At 43.7% G+C, this 19,013-nt stretch overlaps 1 protein-coding gene across 1 annotated transcript; it reads left to right on the plus strand.

The window, feature by feature from the left end:
* The first annotated feature begins 238 nt into the window (after positions 1-238).
* ORC2 (origin recognition complex subunit 2) lies at positions 239-18,974 on the plus strand. The gene is made up of 16 exons (XM_063342372.1): positions 239-624; positions 1,605-1,748; positions 2,032-2,118; positions 3,448-3,537; positions 4,314-4,345; positions 5,617-5,674; positions 6,568-6,752; positions 7,385-7,483; positions 9,117-9,226; positions 10,760-10,892; positions 11,296-11,392; positions 13,975-14,121; positions 14,735-14,906; positions 15,230-15,291; positions 16,073-16,191; positions 16,832-18,974. Exons 1-16 carry the CDS (start codon positions 531-533, stop codon positions 16,916-16,918), a joined length of 1,716 nt encoding a protein of 571 aa, XP_063198442.1. The 5' UTR covers positions 239-530; the 3' UTR covers positions 16,919-18,974.
* Positions 18,975-19,013: the final 39 nt, after the last annotated feature.

The following is a 19,013-nucleotide window of genomic DNA, read 5'->3' on the forward strand; positions in this document are numbered from 1 at the left end:
AGCGGGGGCCGGGGCCGGGGCCGGGGCCGGGGCCGGGGCCGTTCCCGCCCGGCTCTCACGGCGGCTGCCCGTCGCCACGGCAACCCCGGGCGCCCGCCCCGCGGGGGCGCGCTTCGCCTGCAGCGGAAGTCCCGCCCTCTCGCCGCTCCCGCCCGGCGGGAGGCGGGGCAGAAAAAAGGGTCGCGGATTGGCCGAGGCACAGGTCGGTCAAGGCGCGGCAGCGGCGTTCAGTGCCCGCCCACCTCGTCGTCAGGCGGTGGAGTTGCCCGTTATCTGGCACGTGAACCCGCTTCCGCCTCCTGCTGCTGTCGCGGGGGGCGGCCGGGAGCCCGCGGCGGGCCGGTGGCGGAGGGAGCAGGAGCCCCGGGGTCGAGTCTCGGGCCCCGCGGAGCGCGGCGCGCTGAGGCGGAGGACGGTCCCGGCGGTTCACAGTCGCGTGCCGCCGTGCGCGCCTTGCGGCAGCGCCCCCTGGCGGCGGGGCTGGGCGGGACCCGCGTGTGTGAGGCGCGGGTGCTCGCAGGGTGCCCACCATGAGCCAGCCGGAGGGGAAGGGCGGCGGCGGGGGCCTGCGGGTGAAGTTCGTGCCCGACGAGGAGGTCCTGAAGCACATTGCTGATGACCCAGGTACATCCCGCTCGGGGCAGCGCCCAGCCCGGCGCCGCCCGCTGCTCCCAGGGCTCTGGGAGAGGGGCCGGGCGGACCCGGCACCCCCCCGGGAAGGGAGCCCTTCAGTAGCTGGGGCGGCTCAGCGCTTTGGCCGGGCTGCAGGCAGGACAACGCCTCCAGCGTCGTTCTCCTCCTGACTGCCGCTTCCGCAGTTGATTCCTGTCCCCGCCCCGGCACATGGCAAGGGGCAGCTGAAGGCGGTGTGGGTACCAGCGCTCGGTACTAGCTTCCCGAGCAGCGGTGTGTGTGTGACGGCCTGGGAGGAGGGGCACAAAAAGCCTGGCTCCCTAGGTACTTCCCAACCCCTGACGTGGTTAAACACACAGAGAACCAAATCGGAGCAAGGTTCGAGGTGGTTGTTGCAGGAGTCTTTTGCTGCAGTTTTAACTACTTTTAAGGTTTGGAACTTCTACGGAGATGCTTAAAACTTGCCTGTATAAGGTACAGAGCACCCTGATCTGACTTCGCTGTTGGCCCTGCTTTGATCGGGTCAGACAGACGCTCTCCAGAGGTCTCAGCCTAAATTCTCCCATGAGTGTACTGGCAGCCTATAGGCCAGGTCTTTTCCACTTGCTCCCCTTTGCTAGGGGGAGATAAGGGATGCTAAATACCATCCCCTTTACGTGCAATTTGATACTTCCATGTGTGAGTCAGTGTCATTTCTCCCAAACGGTGGAAGCTGGTGTGTGCTGAAATGGGGATCTTGAGCTCATGGGCTGCAGGGGCCAGCTTTTGTGGTAAAGGAGGGACTAATGGCTGTAGGGTCATCTGAACACCAGGGCATAGACCAGCTATTCTTTTAGAGGGACATCTTTTCAGTGTTGTATTTGTTTAGTGATTTGCACAACAGGAACTCGGTCTCTAAATGGCATAGCTGTGTACTACTGCAATAGAAATAATGAAATAGTGGGGGGTTACAACTTTTATTGCAATCCTAGGTATTAAAGTACGGAAGGACAAGAATCAGCCGACAGTCAGTGTGAAGACATTTGTGAAGAAACTTGAGAATATTTCAGACGATGAAGCTCAGGAGATCCTGGAAGAGAAGAAATATGTTGCCGCTCTTGGAATATGTGCTCAAGGTATTAGCAGGGGAAGACCTAACACAACTCTGACTTCAGGAGATTCTTACAGTGTCAAGGTTGTACAGTGCTGATAAAATTGTTTTTGAGTCCTGACCAGTTGTAGCTGTGCTTGTGGTAACAGAGGAGAGGATAATGATTCTAGGATTTTGTTATGATATTTATTTCACACACATGCAATATAAAGAGTCCTTTGAGCCAAATAGTAAAATGTTGCATTCCATCTTCCTTGGGAATATACCAATGTTTTTTAAGTAGCTACAAGTGACATTTCTTTTCACAGATTCAATGGGAAATGGCTCAAGCGTAAGTGGTGGTGAAGTTTACTCATTCCAGACTCCCAAACGCTCCAGCAAAATGGCAGAGCTGGGTATGTTTTCCTCTTTCTTCTTTCTTTCTTGCTCTGGCTATGGTCTTTTTTTGAGTACACTGTTAATGTGATTTGTTGCTTCTGTTTATTCAAAAGATATGTTTGCCGTATTTCAGTACCTTTTATCTGGCTCTGAATCAGTCTTTCTCAGAAACAAAAGCACGGGGCTAGGACAAAGTAAAGGCATGGTGGGGGTAAGAAATACAGATAATAAATAAATGCATAAGAGAAGTGGAAGTTTCTTAATGCTGGGAGAAAGTCTGTTTGTAAGTGCCAAAGGATGGCAGGGGTTTTATTTGTGTAACTTAGAAGGATGTAAGAATAAGTCATTGTGTAGCAAAGAGTCAAAAAAAGGCAGTATTAGCTTTGTGTGTCAGGGTATTTCTCCTACTCAAAAGTGTCTGAGCGTGCTGGCTAGGCTAACTGTAGGCTTAGGAGAAGCAAGCAGAAAGTGGCAGTTTTGGAGAGGGTGGACTGTTCTGGTTCAAATGAGGTGCTTGAGCCCTGCTGCCACTGTGTTTCTTCTCACTTGAAGAGTTTTTGTGTGCTTAGCACCATCTGAACTTCATTGGTGTTTAGCTGTCACAGCTATTGATACATCTTACAAAGGGTGATCCAAGGGAGGGGGGTCATCATTCTGTGTCACTATACAGAAACTGTGGTTTCTGTACCTCTTTACTTCTCCTCTGGGCTTCTACTGTGTCTTGGGAATTTGCGTTTCTCGCGCCTCCTTTGCAGCAGTGTAGGTTTCACTGGTGCTGCCTCCTGGAGCCATGACTTGGTTTGAAAACTGAGGCAAGTCATACAATGGAAGGCTGGTTTTCTTGAGGGACTGTTAGCAGGATACAGAGGCCTTCCATATTGAGGTCAGTGATTCAACTTCAGTTTGTGCTGGTAAGTAGTGGAAAGAGGTAAACAGGATGCAAGAACCCATCTCCTGGGGAACTGATGTGTTTGCTATACCTGCCGCTCTACTATGTCCAGTTGCAATTTTAAAGGACTAAGTGAGCATGACCAAACATTGCTGTGATTCGAAGACATGTGGTCTCCCAGGGAGAAAAGCATGCTCTGCCATTACCTGAGCCTTCTAAAATGAACATTCTAAAATGAATTAACTGAGTAGTTTAGTCTTTGAAAATCTTTGTTAAGGATTACATTCGCCTTTAGGGTTAGAAAAAAAAAAGGACATATCTGGTGCACTTTGTGAAATAGCTAGGAAGTTAATACTTAGAGAGCGTTTCAGGTATATGGCTCCATGGCTGACTAGCCAGAGCTGGGAGTTTTGTATCTGACATGTGAAACTTCTTCCCTTCCCCCTATTTCCTACAGCCTCTGAATTAGCCCAGACACCAGGACAGAGTGTTGCACCTGATCACTCCGAGTGCCCTGAGAAGACAGCCAAAACCCCTCAAAGCAGCAGTAAGTCCTGTGATGCTGTGGGGAACTGAAGCTGAGTGAATGGGTGTTGTGTTTCTGTTTGGGTGGTGAAGTGCATGCTTGAGTGCCAGCTTCTGTCATGCTTGAGTATTCTAGTCAGCTTAACATTGTAGGCTGAACTGCTTGGTATGCATGGCCTCTGGTTCACCTGAGTGTGAGATCTTTTATTCTGCCCTGCTGGTGTAGAGAAAACAGGAACTTCTTTCTCGTTTGTTGCTGTGACACTTAATGATTTCCTCTGTGTTCAACAGATGAATGCTTGCACTTGAGAGGGTTATGAGCTGGGCTGATTTGTTGAACACCAAATGGGTAGGATTGTGCAGGTGTTCATGGGTAAATTCACGCTTTATTGTATAATATTCAAGCACCCAATGCCGCAGGGAGAAATACAGGTGGGAGAAGTCAGTGCAGCTCAACACTGGCAAGAGCAGGTTACTTTCTGCTCAGAAATGGAGTCTGATGTGCTCAGGCAGAGGACGTTAGCTCATTTTTCAGCCTTTTACCCCTGCCGATGGCCTCACAAAGCTGTGACCGGAATTAAAAGCTACCTTCTGTGCTAATAACATTGGCTGTCTTTGTTCTCTCCTTGCTTACCTGTGAGGAGCTAGAGACTTCGCTCATAGGATTAACCACCTAGAAAGTTGATATTTTGGTGCAGAGTACCTTTGAATAGTGAATGCCTGTTTTTCTAATGGACCATCTTGTACTGCTGTTGAAAATATGCAGTACTCTGAACAATGCTGTTTCTTGCTTTGCAGAACGTTCAAGTTCAAACAAAGTGCAGCAGAAGGTGAGTGATGACTCTACTTTGCTTGGGGTTTTTTTTGTTTGTGGTTTTTTTTTTTCTTTTAAATCTTGAACTGTCCAATTACTACAGTTCTGGAAAGAAAGGATTTTGAAAAGCCTTATCCATGGTACAGATGTCTCTCCTAATCCAACCAGGCAGGAGGAACTCAAGTGAGAACCAGAGCTACCGTTGGTGAGGACTATGGGATTTAGAATCAGCAGGCAAATAGTGGGTTTGACAGTTTAATCAGCATGGGTGGAGACTATTTCCTTGCATCACACAAATGAGGATGCTAGGCAATCCCTTAATATGCAGTTAAACTCATAGCTTTCCAGTTTATTATCAAAGGAAGAAGCAGCCTTAGTTTTAAGGAGTGCTGTTAGAACAGGAATTCAAGAACTGTGGTGCTGTTCAGTTTCATACTGTAGCATTGGTTTATAAAAAATAATTTGTGATAATGGGGGGTGGGATGTAAGTTGATGTCATCTTTTGTTACGCTACAGAGAGATACAGTCCAGAACTGCCAGCTGTGTTGGTTATAAAGAGAGTGCTGTGCAACAGTTGGCTTTCTAAAATGGTATAGCATCATACTAGAAATGTGTGCACAGCTTTTCCAGTATAAGGTTCCAGGATGAGATATGCCTGTAACAGATGCTGTTTTGGGACGCCATGTTCACTCCTTGATGATTTCACATCCACTTTGACAGGATTAACAAAAGTGTTTCCTTCCACCAGATTCGTGTCCGAGTTAGGCTTGTGCTTTACACCTGTGTAAGGAATACATGCCACTAGAACTTGATGAGCCCAGGCAGCTTAGGTTCCCTTTGCTGTACTTCTTCCGGGCTTAGTATTCTGAGTGGTCTTCCGTCATTCTGGTAGTTGTTTTCATAGCGGAATTCCAAATCACTCAGATAGACAGTGTGAGGTGAAAAATGACTGCTCTGGGGAGTCAAAGCATTTTTAGTTTGTCATTGCTTCGATTTGACTCTTCTTAAGGGGCCAAAATTGGCATCTTGGTTGGAGATTTCACAGTTTTCTACCCTCCATGTCAGGATATTAGCTGAAAGAATTAATCCCCCTTTGGAACCTGATCCTACCCCTTTCTAGCTCTGAATGGCAAAACAAGAACTCTCCATACTTATTGCCTCTGCTTTCACAGTTTCTCGAGGGCTGAAATAGTTTGGAAATGTAACCTGATTCTACTCTTTGCTTGGCAGAGGGCTGTTTTGAAGAGTTATATGTTTCTAATGCATGTTTTTTCTTTGCTGTTACAGAGTAAAAGGAAAGAATTTGTGTCTACCACACCTTACAGACTCAGAAAGAGGCTAACAGGTAAAGATCAACGTTTGCAGTCAGCTCCCACAGTCAATGAGGCACTGTGTTCAGAGGAGGGTGTTTCTCCTGGTGGGCCTCTGCCTGTAGTAGCAGTCTGACTGAAGCAATCTGATTCTTCCTGCAGAGAGTGTAGAAATGTCCTTAAGGAAGTCTATGTAGACCTTTTCTCTATAACAGATTGCTACTTAGGTAAGGGGTGGAAGGGTTAGAAGCACCAAGTTGCTGAACTTCAGTTCAGCAACATGATCAAAAGAGACAAAACTCTCAGTAATTTAACCTATGCTGACACTTAAGTCTGGCACAATTGCTTGAACCAAATCATAAAACTTTTTAATGGTGGCTGGGACATTCATGGTAAAGTATTTCCAATAACTGGTTGTCTCTATATGCTCAGAATAAATGCAGAGGAGAGTTTTGTGTGTGACATTTTGTGTTCTATTCTTTTGTGTTGAGAGACCAAGACTGAGCCAGATTCTGTCTGTGCCCTTCAATCAACATTGCTAACAGAGGTCTTTTACAAAACTCTTTTTGCAGAGTATGACCCAGACGATACTCAGCTTGCATGATTGGCATTTGGGAAAACTGACATAGAGATGCTAAGAGAAATAGAGAATTCCATTGTCCATTTTTAGACACTTTTTATGGTAGGATTATGTTTCTTAATTGGTATCAAGGAGCAAGCTGTACTAAATAATTTGTGAGCCTAGAACTGGGGAAGGAACGGCTATATGCACTTGCAGTCCTCTTAAGCATTGATTTTACTTTTCTGTGAAATATTTTTAGGAATCATATGCTTGAAAAACATCTAGAGAATATATGGGAGAGCAAGGTGTTGCAAAATGTGTTGTGTGTAAGAAGTTGCTAGCTTTTAACTTTAATTTGTGCTCTAGCTCCAGATCCCTATTTAGAAAGTGAGAGTGAATATTCTGCTTCCTGCTCAGAGGAGGAGGATGAGGAAGACCAGAAAGAAGTCAGCACTGTTTTATCAGGTCGAAAGACCCCAGCAAAAACTATGACTGCATCTACACCTCCTCCCAGAAACACCCTAGCCAAAAAAATTAAAGAGAACAAGATGGTGAGTGTGCAGAAAATATAACCCTGAGCTAGCAAGCATGAAGGGATGTTTAGTGACAATAAACTGTCAGTGACCACACTTAACTATGGGGAAGAAGGGCTAGACTCATTTCAAATCAAATCAGCTGAGTTGGCTTTTGCGGTATTTTGGAGCAATCCCTGTTGGACAGGCATCAGGTGTGCCTGTGCGCTAATCTAGTCTGTATCCTCGGCAGCTCCAGAAGAAGTTCTAAGATGTCTGTGAAGCAGGAGACCTTGTACTGAGAAGGGATGAAGAAATTGACTCCTGTAGCATCAACAGAAGCACACATTACTTTCTGATGTGGTGTTCAGCTTTGTTGTCTGATTTCCTTCCAGCACCAGGATCTCCACACCCCCGTAGAATTATTGCTGTGTTTTGCTCTCTCAGAATCTCTTTTCTGTCTCTGTCTTCAGGAAAGAACCATCTGACTAAGCTAGTTTTGGCAGAATGCTACTGTAGAAGCCATTTTTGCAAATATTTTCTGGCTTGCTCTATATTCACCCTTGCTCTATGTCCCATATTGGCCATCTTCAGACATGTTTGTGGGTGCGAAAGGAGAGGGGTAACTCGATAGCAAGAGGAGTGTGGCTGATCTTGCTGTCCCTTTTCAGAGCAACCTGGTGGAGGAATACTTTGAAGCTCACAGTAGTTCCAAAGTGCTCACTTCGGACCGAACACTGCAGAAGTTGCGGAAAAGAAGATTGGATCAGGTACACTTCGTAGCAAAGCACAAAACTCTTGGAGCTTTTGATTTCTTTGATGAAGATTTCCCTCACCAAAACGTCCTGATGTTGCTATTTTCACTTTATTTCTCTCAGTGGTAATGCTGACTTAGGTAGCATTTTAAGCGTGTCTCCTACTGCTGCTCTGAGCAGAGACAGTGTCCAGTTGTTTGAACCTGAGACAGTAGGGAAGACACAGGGATATGACACTGTCAGGTGAGCAGATGGTTGAGAACTGCAGTTACCAGAACAGGTTAAAGTTTGCTTTTGGGGGAGAAGAGAGAAAAGCAGAGCTGTAGAGACCTCCCTTAAAAATTATCACCAAAACAGCATTTTTGTCAATGAAGTACTTAGTGGAATTACAAGCTGTCTTGACTATTTATGTGTAGAGGAAATGGAGAGAGCCCTTTTCATCTGAGCATTACTGTGTCAAGCCACATGCAGGACTGGGACAGCTCTAAATGTTGTTGCCTAGTTTGTGAAATGCACTTTGTCCCCTTCCAGTTCCTAGGAGACAGGAACTGTCTAATTGTGGTGACTGAATTACTGGGATTTTTCCATTTGCCACTTCTACAAGACAGTTCAAAGCAAGCAGATGGATCCTACAGAGGCAGATACACAAGGACAGGTGCCAGGGAAGCATGTAATATACTTGGAGCTCTCATGTTTATGACTGCTTTTTGCATGTAACTATGTTTTAAGAGATGGCGTATATGCAGATTGCCTGATGCCTGCTGTTGTCTGGAATTGCTACCCAGAGAAACATCTGGATTCTTAACAAGTTCTTTCATAACAGCTCTGGAAGGAAATCACGGCTTTCAGTATTAAATCTACTGCTGGCTCCAAAGAAATTGAAGGCTATGCAGTTCTGTCTCTCAGTGCTTTATGTTTGTCTGACACATTGCAGCTGTCTTTGTGTTCTTTCCAGAATAAACTGTCTTCTACTGCAAGGGAGTGGAAAGCAAAGCTGTTAAAATTGAAGAGAAAGGAAGGCCGGTGTAGATTTGATGCCATTTGTCAAGTTACTGTGCTGTTTAAACATCAACATCCTAGCATATCTTTAAAACTGAATTAATCCTTTGTTTCTTGATGCTTTTGAAGTAATACTTTTTCTACATTTAGCTGTCAGCTGCAAATGATGTCCTTTCTGCTGTATCTCTTTTTTAAGATGATATTTGTGAGCATTCTCTTGTAGTGACAAACACCTGAACCATTGCTAAGCATGTCAACTGGAGCCCTTGCTCCTGTGAGAAGGTTTGTGATGTTGGTATCTTCCTGGTACAATGCTTGGTGCTGTATAAGCTCTGTCTGTGTCCATTATTTCAGTAGTGGTTTTCCCATACTCAGCAGGAAGAGATAAAACACAGATATCAGTTCTAGTCCTAGTCTGGCTGCCATTTCCCGTAATAAGGTTACTTAATCTCTGTTTTGTTTTGCTAGTAGCAAAACTGTGCTTAGGGGGGTCTTCGTGGAAAAAAACAAGAATTGAGTGCACTGTCAGTGAAAACTGTTCTGTACCCTAGCTGCAGAGCATACTAGAGGGGTGTTTGCAAGAACTCCAGATATATGTCTTGTTTTTTCTCAGCTTTGAATGACTGTCGTCTTACCTCTCTCAACATAGCAAACACTGCATGACCTTTTGAAAAAAGCTCCCCTTGCCTATGCTGCTGAAATTAAAGAGCTAAACCAGCAACACGAATCCCTGTTTTCCAAGTGGATGCTGCAATTACAGTAAGTATGCAATGAGAAGCATTGAAGAAGCCTAGTAAACAGGCAGTGTCAGTAGAATTACCCTCATGTCAACAACGTCCTGTGGATGAGTTAAGGACTGACTTTTTTTCTTTGATTGATGGCTTAAATTTAAAATTAAGTGACATTAATTTAGTACAGTGCTTCCTGTAGACCACATCATACCTGAGTGACTCCTTGAACTGAATGCCTGAAGTGAAGTGAAGTTGCATTCTGCCTGGCTAGTTTGTCTGCACCTCTGTAAACCAAGCTAGAGGGCATTCAAAAACAGGGAGCATGAATAATGAGAAAATGGGGAACATGAATGATGAGAAAAGTGTCCTTTGTGAACAATCAGTTTTGCTTACAGCAGCATAGTTGGTAGTGAGTAGCCCACTGCCAATTTCTTCTGTATGTGGCTATCTCCAGCGGTGTCGCAGTTAACTTTGAATGCCTATGGTACCTAATGATCTATGCGTGAAGAAACCTTAATGCTGTTGGAAACATTAGCACTATAAATTTTATCTGGGTTTATGTGTATCTTCATGGGAAGGAGAAAAGAGTAAGCATCCAGGAAAGCAAATGTGGAACTCCAGAGAGCTGTGAGATTCTGGAGCGTTTTAGAGAAGGCAGGTCATCAGCTCTGAAGTGCTAAGGCAGGAGCAGATGTTGGTGAGGATAAAGCCCCTTGGAAACTTTGCAAGGGAGTGGAGTATAAAGAAATCTGTGGTCCATGGGGAGTGACAGAGCATATGAAAAAGACATTAGCTTTGAAAGTTAGAGAGTTGCAAGAGGAGGAGTTCTCAGTGATGGGGGCAAATGGTTAGAGATATATGTGGCAGGGTAGAAGGAACAAATCCATAGATGATACTTATGTTGTCATGTCAATGACAGTTGTTGAACACCTTACTTTTGCCTAATGCTGTTTGAGTGGCCTGATGCTCTGCTTTCTGATCAAGATGATGTTATTCATACTTCTCAAAAATAAGCAAAGCTTTGTGATTCCCTACCATGTTCTCTTTATGCTTTCCTGCCTCTTTCTCTGTGGAACAGTTAAGATAAGCAAGAGATAGGAGAATAGTTTAATTTTACTTTGAAATTGTTCCTGCAGATCAGACTAGAAAACCATTATGAAGGCTTACTTTTTCTTTTGTAATTGCTGTGACCCATGGTAAACATTTAATATAATCGCTGGTGAGGGTGTGAATGGGAAAGCTGGTTACTCTTCATGATCTGAAATTGTAGATCTAGTCTCATATTCTTGAACAATACCCTTATCTTCCATAGATGTTTTGCTAAATTAGTGGTCCTCCAGGCTGCTAAAAGGCTTCTTTTACTAGGATGCATGTACATGGCATGTTTCAGATTCCTTGCAGCTAACATTTGTCAGTTGTGAGCTGAAGGTAAGCCTGGAGCTGATGAAACATGAAATTTTGAGCAGCAAGATTGCAATGGATCATTTTGCTTAATTAAGGTATTAACCTAAAAAGAGACTGGTACTTTTTTGATTTGGTGTATTTGCTCACTTTTCTGCAGCTTGGGTTTCAATATTGTGCTTTATGGTCTGGGCTCAAAGCGTGATTTGTTAGAGAAGTTTCGTACCTCTGTGCTCCAGGATTCCGTTCACCTTGTGGTTAATGGATACTTCCCCAGCATCACTGTGAGATCTGTAAGTGTGGGAAAAGCTTATGGATTTATCTAATAATCCTGTGTTACAGATACTTCTAAAGTCTTTCGATGTAAAATGTTAAAGAAACCTGCTGCATCTTATAGCAGCAGACTCTTGAATGAAGAGCAGTTCTTATCTCTCTTTAAAGAAACGAACCAATGTATTTTCCAAGTAATTGCAATAATTCCCATCATTAATAGACACTCATCAGTCTAAAGCCTTATTTTATGTCACTGTTCTGAAAAGGGGTAGAAATTTTTGGTTTACTTGGCTGTTCTGGGGATTCAATAGTAAAAAATCAGATTACCTCCCTCATGATGGTGAAGGGCTCAGTTTCAGATTTTCTGCACTAGGTCCTTCAATGCCAGAGCACTTCAGAAAGGACTGCTGTTGTCTTTTTCAGATTCTCAACTCCATTACAGAGGAGGTACTGGACCATGTAGGGACCTTCCGCAGCCCCCTTGACCAACTTGAATTCATCATTAAAAGGTTTAAAGAAGGTAAAATGACTAACCTAAAATAACTAACTTACATAAAACTTACATAACTTAGATAAAAGCGTCTAACTTACATAAAAGCGTTAGAGTCTACATACTGTTAGGAGAGCCCAGACCACTGTCTTTCCTCATAGTTTTCACATGTGCAGTTACAGTTTCTTAGTTTATTGTAGCTAATATATTTTCTCGCTTGTATTCTATGCCACATATATGAAAACATATATGCACTAGTAATATATGTGTACATGATCCCAAGCTGTTACCTCAGTCAGTGTTTCTCACACTAAGTTCTCTAGAAAGGGAAGGAGGAGGGCACCAGTGTTCCAACATGATAGAGTCTCCTCAGCCCTTTGGCAAACCGAAATGCTCATCTCTCTTGCATTTAGCACAGTGCCTTTGTGCTTTATGTCCATGGTGTTTCTGTAACCACGTGTTTCCTGGTGGAAGACAGGATAGGTAAACTCCAGCTACATGAGGGAAGATGGTTCTTAGTGGCTGCTTGAGGACCTAATATAAACCTCACTGAAATCAACAGAACAAAGAACTTGCAAACAATTTGGAATGAGAGTTGCTGACAGATGTCAAATCCTTTGAGTTCCTCTGGAAAATCATGGCCAGAGGGTCTTCCCATAAATTTTGGTATAGGCTGGATTAAGGCTTAGATGTACATGGTTTAGTGGAATGGTCATTTAAATTTACTATATGCAAATACTGACATTAAGATGAAATAAAGCACAGCAGTGTCAAACAAGCGGGTTAGAATTGGGTTCAAAACCAAAATTAAACAGGTATTGCCACAGTGAATGCTTGCTGAGTTCTTTTGGAATGTCAGTTATACTGCTAGTGTATACATACACAAATTGCCATGGAATCTTAATTATGCATGGTGTTGGTGTTTAAGTGTTTACATTCTGTTTGCCATCATTACCTTATGAATATTTCTGGTGGGACTAATTGGAAAAGACTGATTAATGGTGTACCCACCTGAACCTATAGAATCATAGAATCATTTAGGTTGGAAAAGACCCTTGGGATCATCAAGTCCAACCATCAACTTCACTCTACAAAGTTCTCCCTTACACCATATCCCTTAACACCACATCTAAACGAGTCTTAAACACATCCAGGCATGGTGACTCCACTGCCTCCCCGGGCAGCCTATTCCAGTGTCTGACCACTCTTTCTGTGAAGAATTTTTTCCTAATGTCCAGCCTAAACCTACCCTGCTGCAGCTAGAACCCATTCCCTCTTGTTCTATCACTAATTACCTGTGAGAAGAGACCAGCACCAACCTCTCTACAATGGGCTTTCAAGTAGCTGTAGAGAGCAATGAAGTCTCCCCTCAGCCTCCTCTTCCTCAAACTAAACAGTCCCAGCTCCTTCAATCGCTCCTCATAAGATTTATTCTCCAGGCCCTTCACCAGCTTCGTTGCCCTCCTCTGCACTCGCTCCAGCACCTCGATATCTCTCTCATATTGAGGTGCCCAGAACTGGACACAATACTCAAGGTGTGGCCTCACCAGTGCTGAGTACAGGGGGACAATCACCTCCCTCCTTCTGCTGGTCACACTATTGCTAATACAAGCCAGGATGCCATTGGCCCTCTTGGCCACCTGGGCACACTGCTGGCTCATGCTCAGCCGCTTGTCAATTAGAACCCCCAGGTCCTTTTCTGCCAGGCAGCTCTCCAGCCACACTTCCCCAAGCCTGTAGCGATGCATGGGGTTGTTGTGGCCCAAGTGCAGGACCCAGCACTTGGCCTTGTTGAATCACATTCCATTAGCACTGGCCCATCGATCCAATCTATCCGAGTCTCTCTGTAGAGCCTCCAATCTACATAAATCAGTCTTGTGTAGTACACTGTAGATGATCTGACTGGAAGTCTGAGGAACCTTTGGTTTCCATTGGCAGCCAAGTATTTCATGTATTCATTTGCACAACATCTGGCTACTGTTTTGTTCTGGACTCAGGAAATAGCTGTTCCCATGGATAAGTACAGCAGCAACAAGCTAGCTGGAAATTTTAATATCTACCATTTGCATTATCCAAGCTAAGTCTTTGCAACTTCCTTTGAGGACTCAGTGGGAAAGGTTTCCAACAAAGTTAGTATGCTTTGGATCGAAGCCTGAGTAGAAAATGCATTTTCATTGTGCGAGGAGGAGCTTAAGGATCCTAGTGATGTAACTCAAAAGCAGCTGAACAAACTGTGCTTAGACTTCCATCCTAAAATACATTTGAATGACCTCGAATCACAGGACTGTAAGTCATAGCTAAAAGGGCAATTCCTGGTAAAACCATGAGCAAGTGGAAAGTGGATTCTAAGAGAAAAGCTTAAACTGCAAAAAGAACAGTAACTGTGATGAGAACTGCAATACAGTGAATTGAGAAAAAGCCTTTTAGGTGCTCAGAAACACCAAGTGTGGGACAGAGATCAAAGTAAGCTCTACAAGGGAAGTGATTTGATATTTGAATGATGAATATGCAGCCTAATGGAACAGACTTGTCCTAGGCTGCACCGGGAACGGGAAACCACTTTGTATGCAGTTTCTTTGATTGTTTCTCTGCTGTTTTTTCTGATGTTGCAGATTCATCTTTAGAGCTCTATGTCCTTATTCATAACCTGGACAGCCAGATGTTGAGAGGAGAAAGAAGTCAGCAGATCCTTGCACAGTTATCTTCTCTGCCTAGCATTTACCTCATTGCCTCTATCGATCACATCAATGCTCCTCTCAGTGAGTCCCCTTGGTCCGGTTGTAGCAAAGAGAGAAGAATCTGCATTCTGCTTTGGGGCTGCCAAGCACGTTTCATAAGCTCATGTATTACTGTTGATGTGCAAAATAGACCTGGTGATGTATGGTCTACTATGTATCTACTATGCCAGTAGCAGCTAGAAGCCCCGATTGGGACTGTGGCTGTGTTAAACCAAAACTGTATGAAGATACTGAGAACTACTAGTCACTGATCATAATATACAATAGACTTCAAGCTTCGGGCACCCTTTGATTTAGGGACTTAAGGAAGTGGAAATTGGATGTTATGTCTGTCATTGCATCTAAACAATTCAGTTTATCAGCCAGTAATTCTTTGCACACTGCTGACTCTGGAAGGATTTACAATATATCCATGAAGCTGGTATGAAAAAGGGATGTGTGCAAATGTTTTGTTGCAGAGAATTTGTGTTGTTAGAACTGCGTGTGTCTGGGTGTATGTACTGTGAATTTCACAAGCATGCATTGTTTCCTCAAATCCTACAGTAGAACTAAGTACATTTTAAATTGCTTATTTCACACCTTAGAAAAGCTAAATCTCCCAATTCTTTCTGCTCTTTCTTTTCTCTCTGTCTAGTGTGGGACCAGGCAAAGCTAAGCCTCTACAACTGGCTTTGGTATGAAACAACCACATTTAGTCCTTATGTGGAAGAAACGTCTTATGAGAACTCGCTTTTAGTGCAGCAGTCTGGATCTTTGGCTTTGAGCTCCCTAACGCATGTCCTGCGCAGTCTCACTCTCAATGCCAGGTCAGACAGTGTTATACTTCACAGTGACACTTGCTGAGGATCCAGTCCGTAAGGGTTTACTCTGGTCTACACCTAGCAAGAGGCAATCCCTGTTTTCTGAAAACAATGTTCAAGAAGATGATAAGACCTGGGTTACAAGTGATTGGTTACTTTAAATGAACAGCATTTGGATAGCAGGTCTTGTCCGGTGATGAGATTCATGCGGAAAGTTCTGGTCACCTGGGAAAAGACAGTTAATACTTTCTAATGGTGGGGCTTTGGGTTTGGTGATTGGTTTGGTTTTTTTTTTCCTTTTGATTTTCCCCTCTCCTCCTTTCACTTAGGGGGATATTCAGACTGCTTGCTCAGTACCAGCTGGAGAACAAGGACAACACATCTTACCCAGGTATGTGCCCTCCTTTTCTCATCTGTTTGGGGTGTTGCCATTGCCAGCTCAGTTACAGTGGCACTGGCTTTTGGTATGCAGGTTGCATTGTCAACAACAGAAGTGCTGTAACTGTTGGCTCGGTGAGACTCTGCCATAGACTGTCTTTCTAGTGGTGCTGTGTCTCTGCACTCTGACAGAAAATCAATAGACTGGCTGGTTCTGAAGGGCCTCCTCTTACTGTTGTCTGCTTTGATGTTTAGACATGACTGAGACCATTCATGTGGAACTGTGGAGTTAAGAAATAAAATAAAAAGGAAGAATATGAATTTGCATAACTAGCAAGGACTTAAAGGACCAGGGAAAGACAGGAGATTCTGTTCCCCTGCTGCTCCTAAGTGACTTCTGATGTGTCCCTGCTTTCTAGGATACATATGGAATATTCTGTCAGACTCTTAACAGGTGCTGCAGGGGATTGGAATAACATGTTTAATGGTGAAGAAAGTTGGAAGCAAGATAGAGGAGCTGGAAATTAAGAGAGATTAACCATGTTGGGAAGTGCATTTAAATTGCTCTTAAAGTTCTGTTAGGCGAACAGGGTGACTGGAACGTTAATTCAGCTGTTTAACTACTGAAATATTAGCTTGGCTGTATACTTGAAAGAAGTGATCATGTTACTGTAGATGCTGTGGTCTAAGCCAAAGCAAAATTTGTAGGTAGAGATAATGTCTGTTGTTAGACCTGGAAAAATGTGACAATCTCACCCCTTCAGTTTCTTGTTCTCGCCTTTTTCTGTCTCCAGGGCTGTCTTTCCAAGACTTCTACCAGCAGTGTCGGGAGGCTTTCCTTGTGAACAGTGACCTGACACTCAGGGCACAACTGACAGAATTTAGGGACCACAAGCTCATCCGGACCAAGCGGGTGAGTTGGGGGAAAAGGATAATCCTGGGTATTCAGCCACCTTAAACCAAAAAGATGCTTACTTGCTACTAAGTATCCCTAAGACACCACTATGCAGCTCACAGTGAGTCTCTGTTTTTTGAAGCACCTAGGAACTCGCAAAGGGCAGAAATTCTGTAATTGCAGCTCTTTCTATGCCTCCAATTTGTCAACACCCCTTAAGTGGATAGGGGCCTGTAAAAATGCAGTGTGCTTTGGTTAATCAGCAACCTACAGGTCTCTTCTTCCTGAAGACCTTCAAAAGTAACAAACTCTGGAGCCTGTCAGTCTGCTTCCAAGAGTTACCTGTATTTGCAGGCTAGTCCTAATAATGAGGCAGAACAGCAGTACTAGATACAGGGACACAGCGTTGAGGAGCTGTGTAGTGTCAGACTAGCATAGCCCACCAGACAATTTCTCATATACTGACTTTTATCGGTATTGGTGCATTTCCAGTGTTGCTTTAGTGAAATATTCCCGTTTTTTAGCAATATAGTCCCCCTGAATGCTGGCCAGCTCTCACCCAGACTGTAAATAAACGTTAGCATTGCAGTGCTGTCTAGTGGCTTGCATTGCATTGTGCGCTGGTGTTAACAGAATGTGTATGCATGTCTGTTCTCAGGGAGCTGATGGTGTGGAATACTTATTAATTCCTGTAGATGACAGTACCTTGACCGACTTCTTAGAGAAAGAGGATGAAGATGTATAACGTCTCTCTGTTCGCAAAGCATCTACGGCAATTGCTCTCAAGGGCTGCTGGAGAGGGGCCTGTACTGAGTTCGCTCTCCCTCCAACCCCAAGGCTGCTGGACTACTTATTGAAATGTAATAATTGTAATGAATGGTGCTCGTTGTTCAGCTACATCAGGTAGTTTGGAATGATGACTTCTGTAAGCAAGGCATCTCTTGCTCTGTAGTTCGATTTGTCTGCTTTGTCTCTTAGCTCAGATGATGCCTTCTTCGTATCTATGCAGCCAACCTTACAGCCAGAAACACAAACTTGGTAAGATTGTGCCTTCTGCTCTCTACCTCACCAGACATGAGGGTTTGATTGGAGCAGTTTACTGCAAATCACTATATGGTCAGAGCTTTAGTTTGTACTAGTGGTGCAACTTTTCTCAACTGAGTTCTTTCCAGGTCTCCTTTACCAGTTAGACAAGACTAGCTTCCAGTGTATGAAGAAGCCAAGATTTGTAATGCTAAGAGACCTGCCTTGACTGCATGAAGAAAGGAGAATACTAGTGGGTTTGGGACACTGTGGGTAACTTATTAAATTCTGGCAATAGAACTGAAGGGCTTGCCCCAAACCCAAATCCTTTTATAAGATTCAGATAATCAAAATTGTGATGGACTCAAGTCATTGCCTGTTGGTAAGGGCGAGAGGATCCAGCTTCTTTCTTCTACTTTCCAAGTTGCAATCCAGGAATATGAAGAGGCTGTGAAGAGGCTGTTTATTTTTTAAAAGCTTGATTGTATATATGTATTTTTTACATCAGGAGTGTCCACTGATCCTGGAGGAGGCCTTAAATGCCACTTATAAACTCTCCCTTTTTTTAAGCCCTTAGAGGTTGGGAGACTGCTGAAGTTCAACAGCTTTTCTTCACTTTTTTTCTCAGGTATGTGGGAGTAAGCCCTATAGTTCCATCAACTGTAGTCTGCCAGACAGACTTCAGGCACTCTATGTCTAATATTTGGTAGCTGTGTTACAGCTCAATGTTGTAATAGTTCAAATCAGTCAATTAAAGTACTGTATTAATTTTCATTAGCTTGTCTTGTCTTCCATGATCTTTTTACGTTATAGGAAGATAGAGATCCTCCTGACAATTGTGTGAAAGCCTCATTTTCATTATTATATCAAATATCTGTGCAAATCCTCATGCAGTGTGCAGAATATTTCAAACTAATTAGTAAAAATATTTTATATTGTTTCTTATAAAGCATCAAAATTCAAAATAGTTTGCCTGCCTTTTAATACTGGCATATAGCTTTTGAAGAAAAACAAAACATCACATGGAATAATATTGTTACCTGGTCTTCCCCTCACTGACAGGAGCAGCAGACAGAGGTTTACAGCCTGACTTTTGTTTGTATTGAAAACATGGGATGTCTGCTTATCCCACTGACAATTATAGGACCTAATCAGCTTTGCTGGAGAGTCTGATAGGGGAAACTGCTACACGCCAGCAGTACTCTGCAGCTTCCTCCCCCAGAACATTTTCCACCTAACATTCTGCTTTTGGTGGCACTTGCATCTGCATTTTACAGGCTGCAATTCCAAAACTTTGCACAACGCATGAGATCCTGTCTATTGCTACTTAGGCTACCGTCAAAACCACTAAAACCAGGCTCAAGGCATTGCGTCTTACCCAATTTTGGTAAGTTAGGCGTAGAGTTCAAGAACAAGAACTCTGCCACTTGAAGAGATGTGTTGTTGGAGAAGCTGAAAAAGTTGTAGCTAAGCAGCAACCACATCCTATTTTGCAGTCCTTTGAGTCTCTCCACAGTTCCTGTGAAATTCAAGATTTCATTTATATTCTGAGTACATATGGAAGATGCCACCTAACGTGTTTACAGGTAGTGATACCATGGTGCATTTTCAGTGCAATTATATCTAGTTTTCTAGATGTGAAATCTACTTTAATGAAGTGTTATAATCGTCCTGAGTTTAGAGTTATCCGCTTAGAGTTTTGATAGACTACCAGATGCCCATACAGGCCAAGGGGAGGGCTGCAGGAGATATCACGTATCTGCTAAAAGAAGGTTAAGTTTGAATCAGTTCTTGGCTGCTGATGATTCTGTGATGCA

Source organism: Chroicocephalus ridibundus, chromosome 7 (assembly GCF_963924245.1).
Source record: "Chroicocephalus ridibundus chromosome 7, bChrRid1.1, whole genome shotgun sequence".
In the NCBI taxonomy this organism is placed as follows: Eukaryota; Metazoa; Chordata; class Aves; order Charadriiformes; family Laridae; genus Chroicocephalus; species Chroicocephalus ridibundus.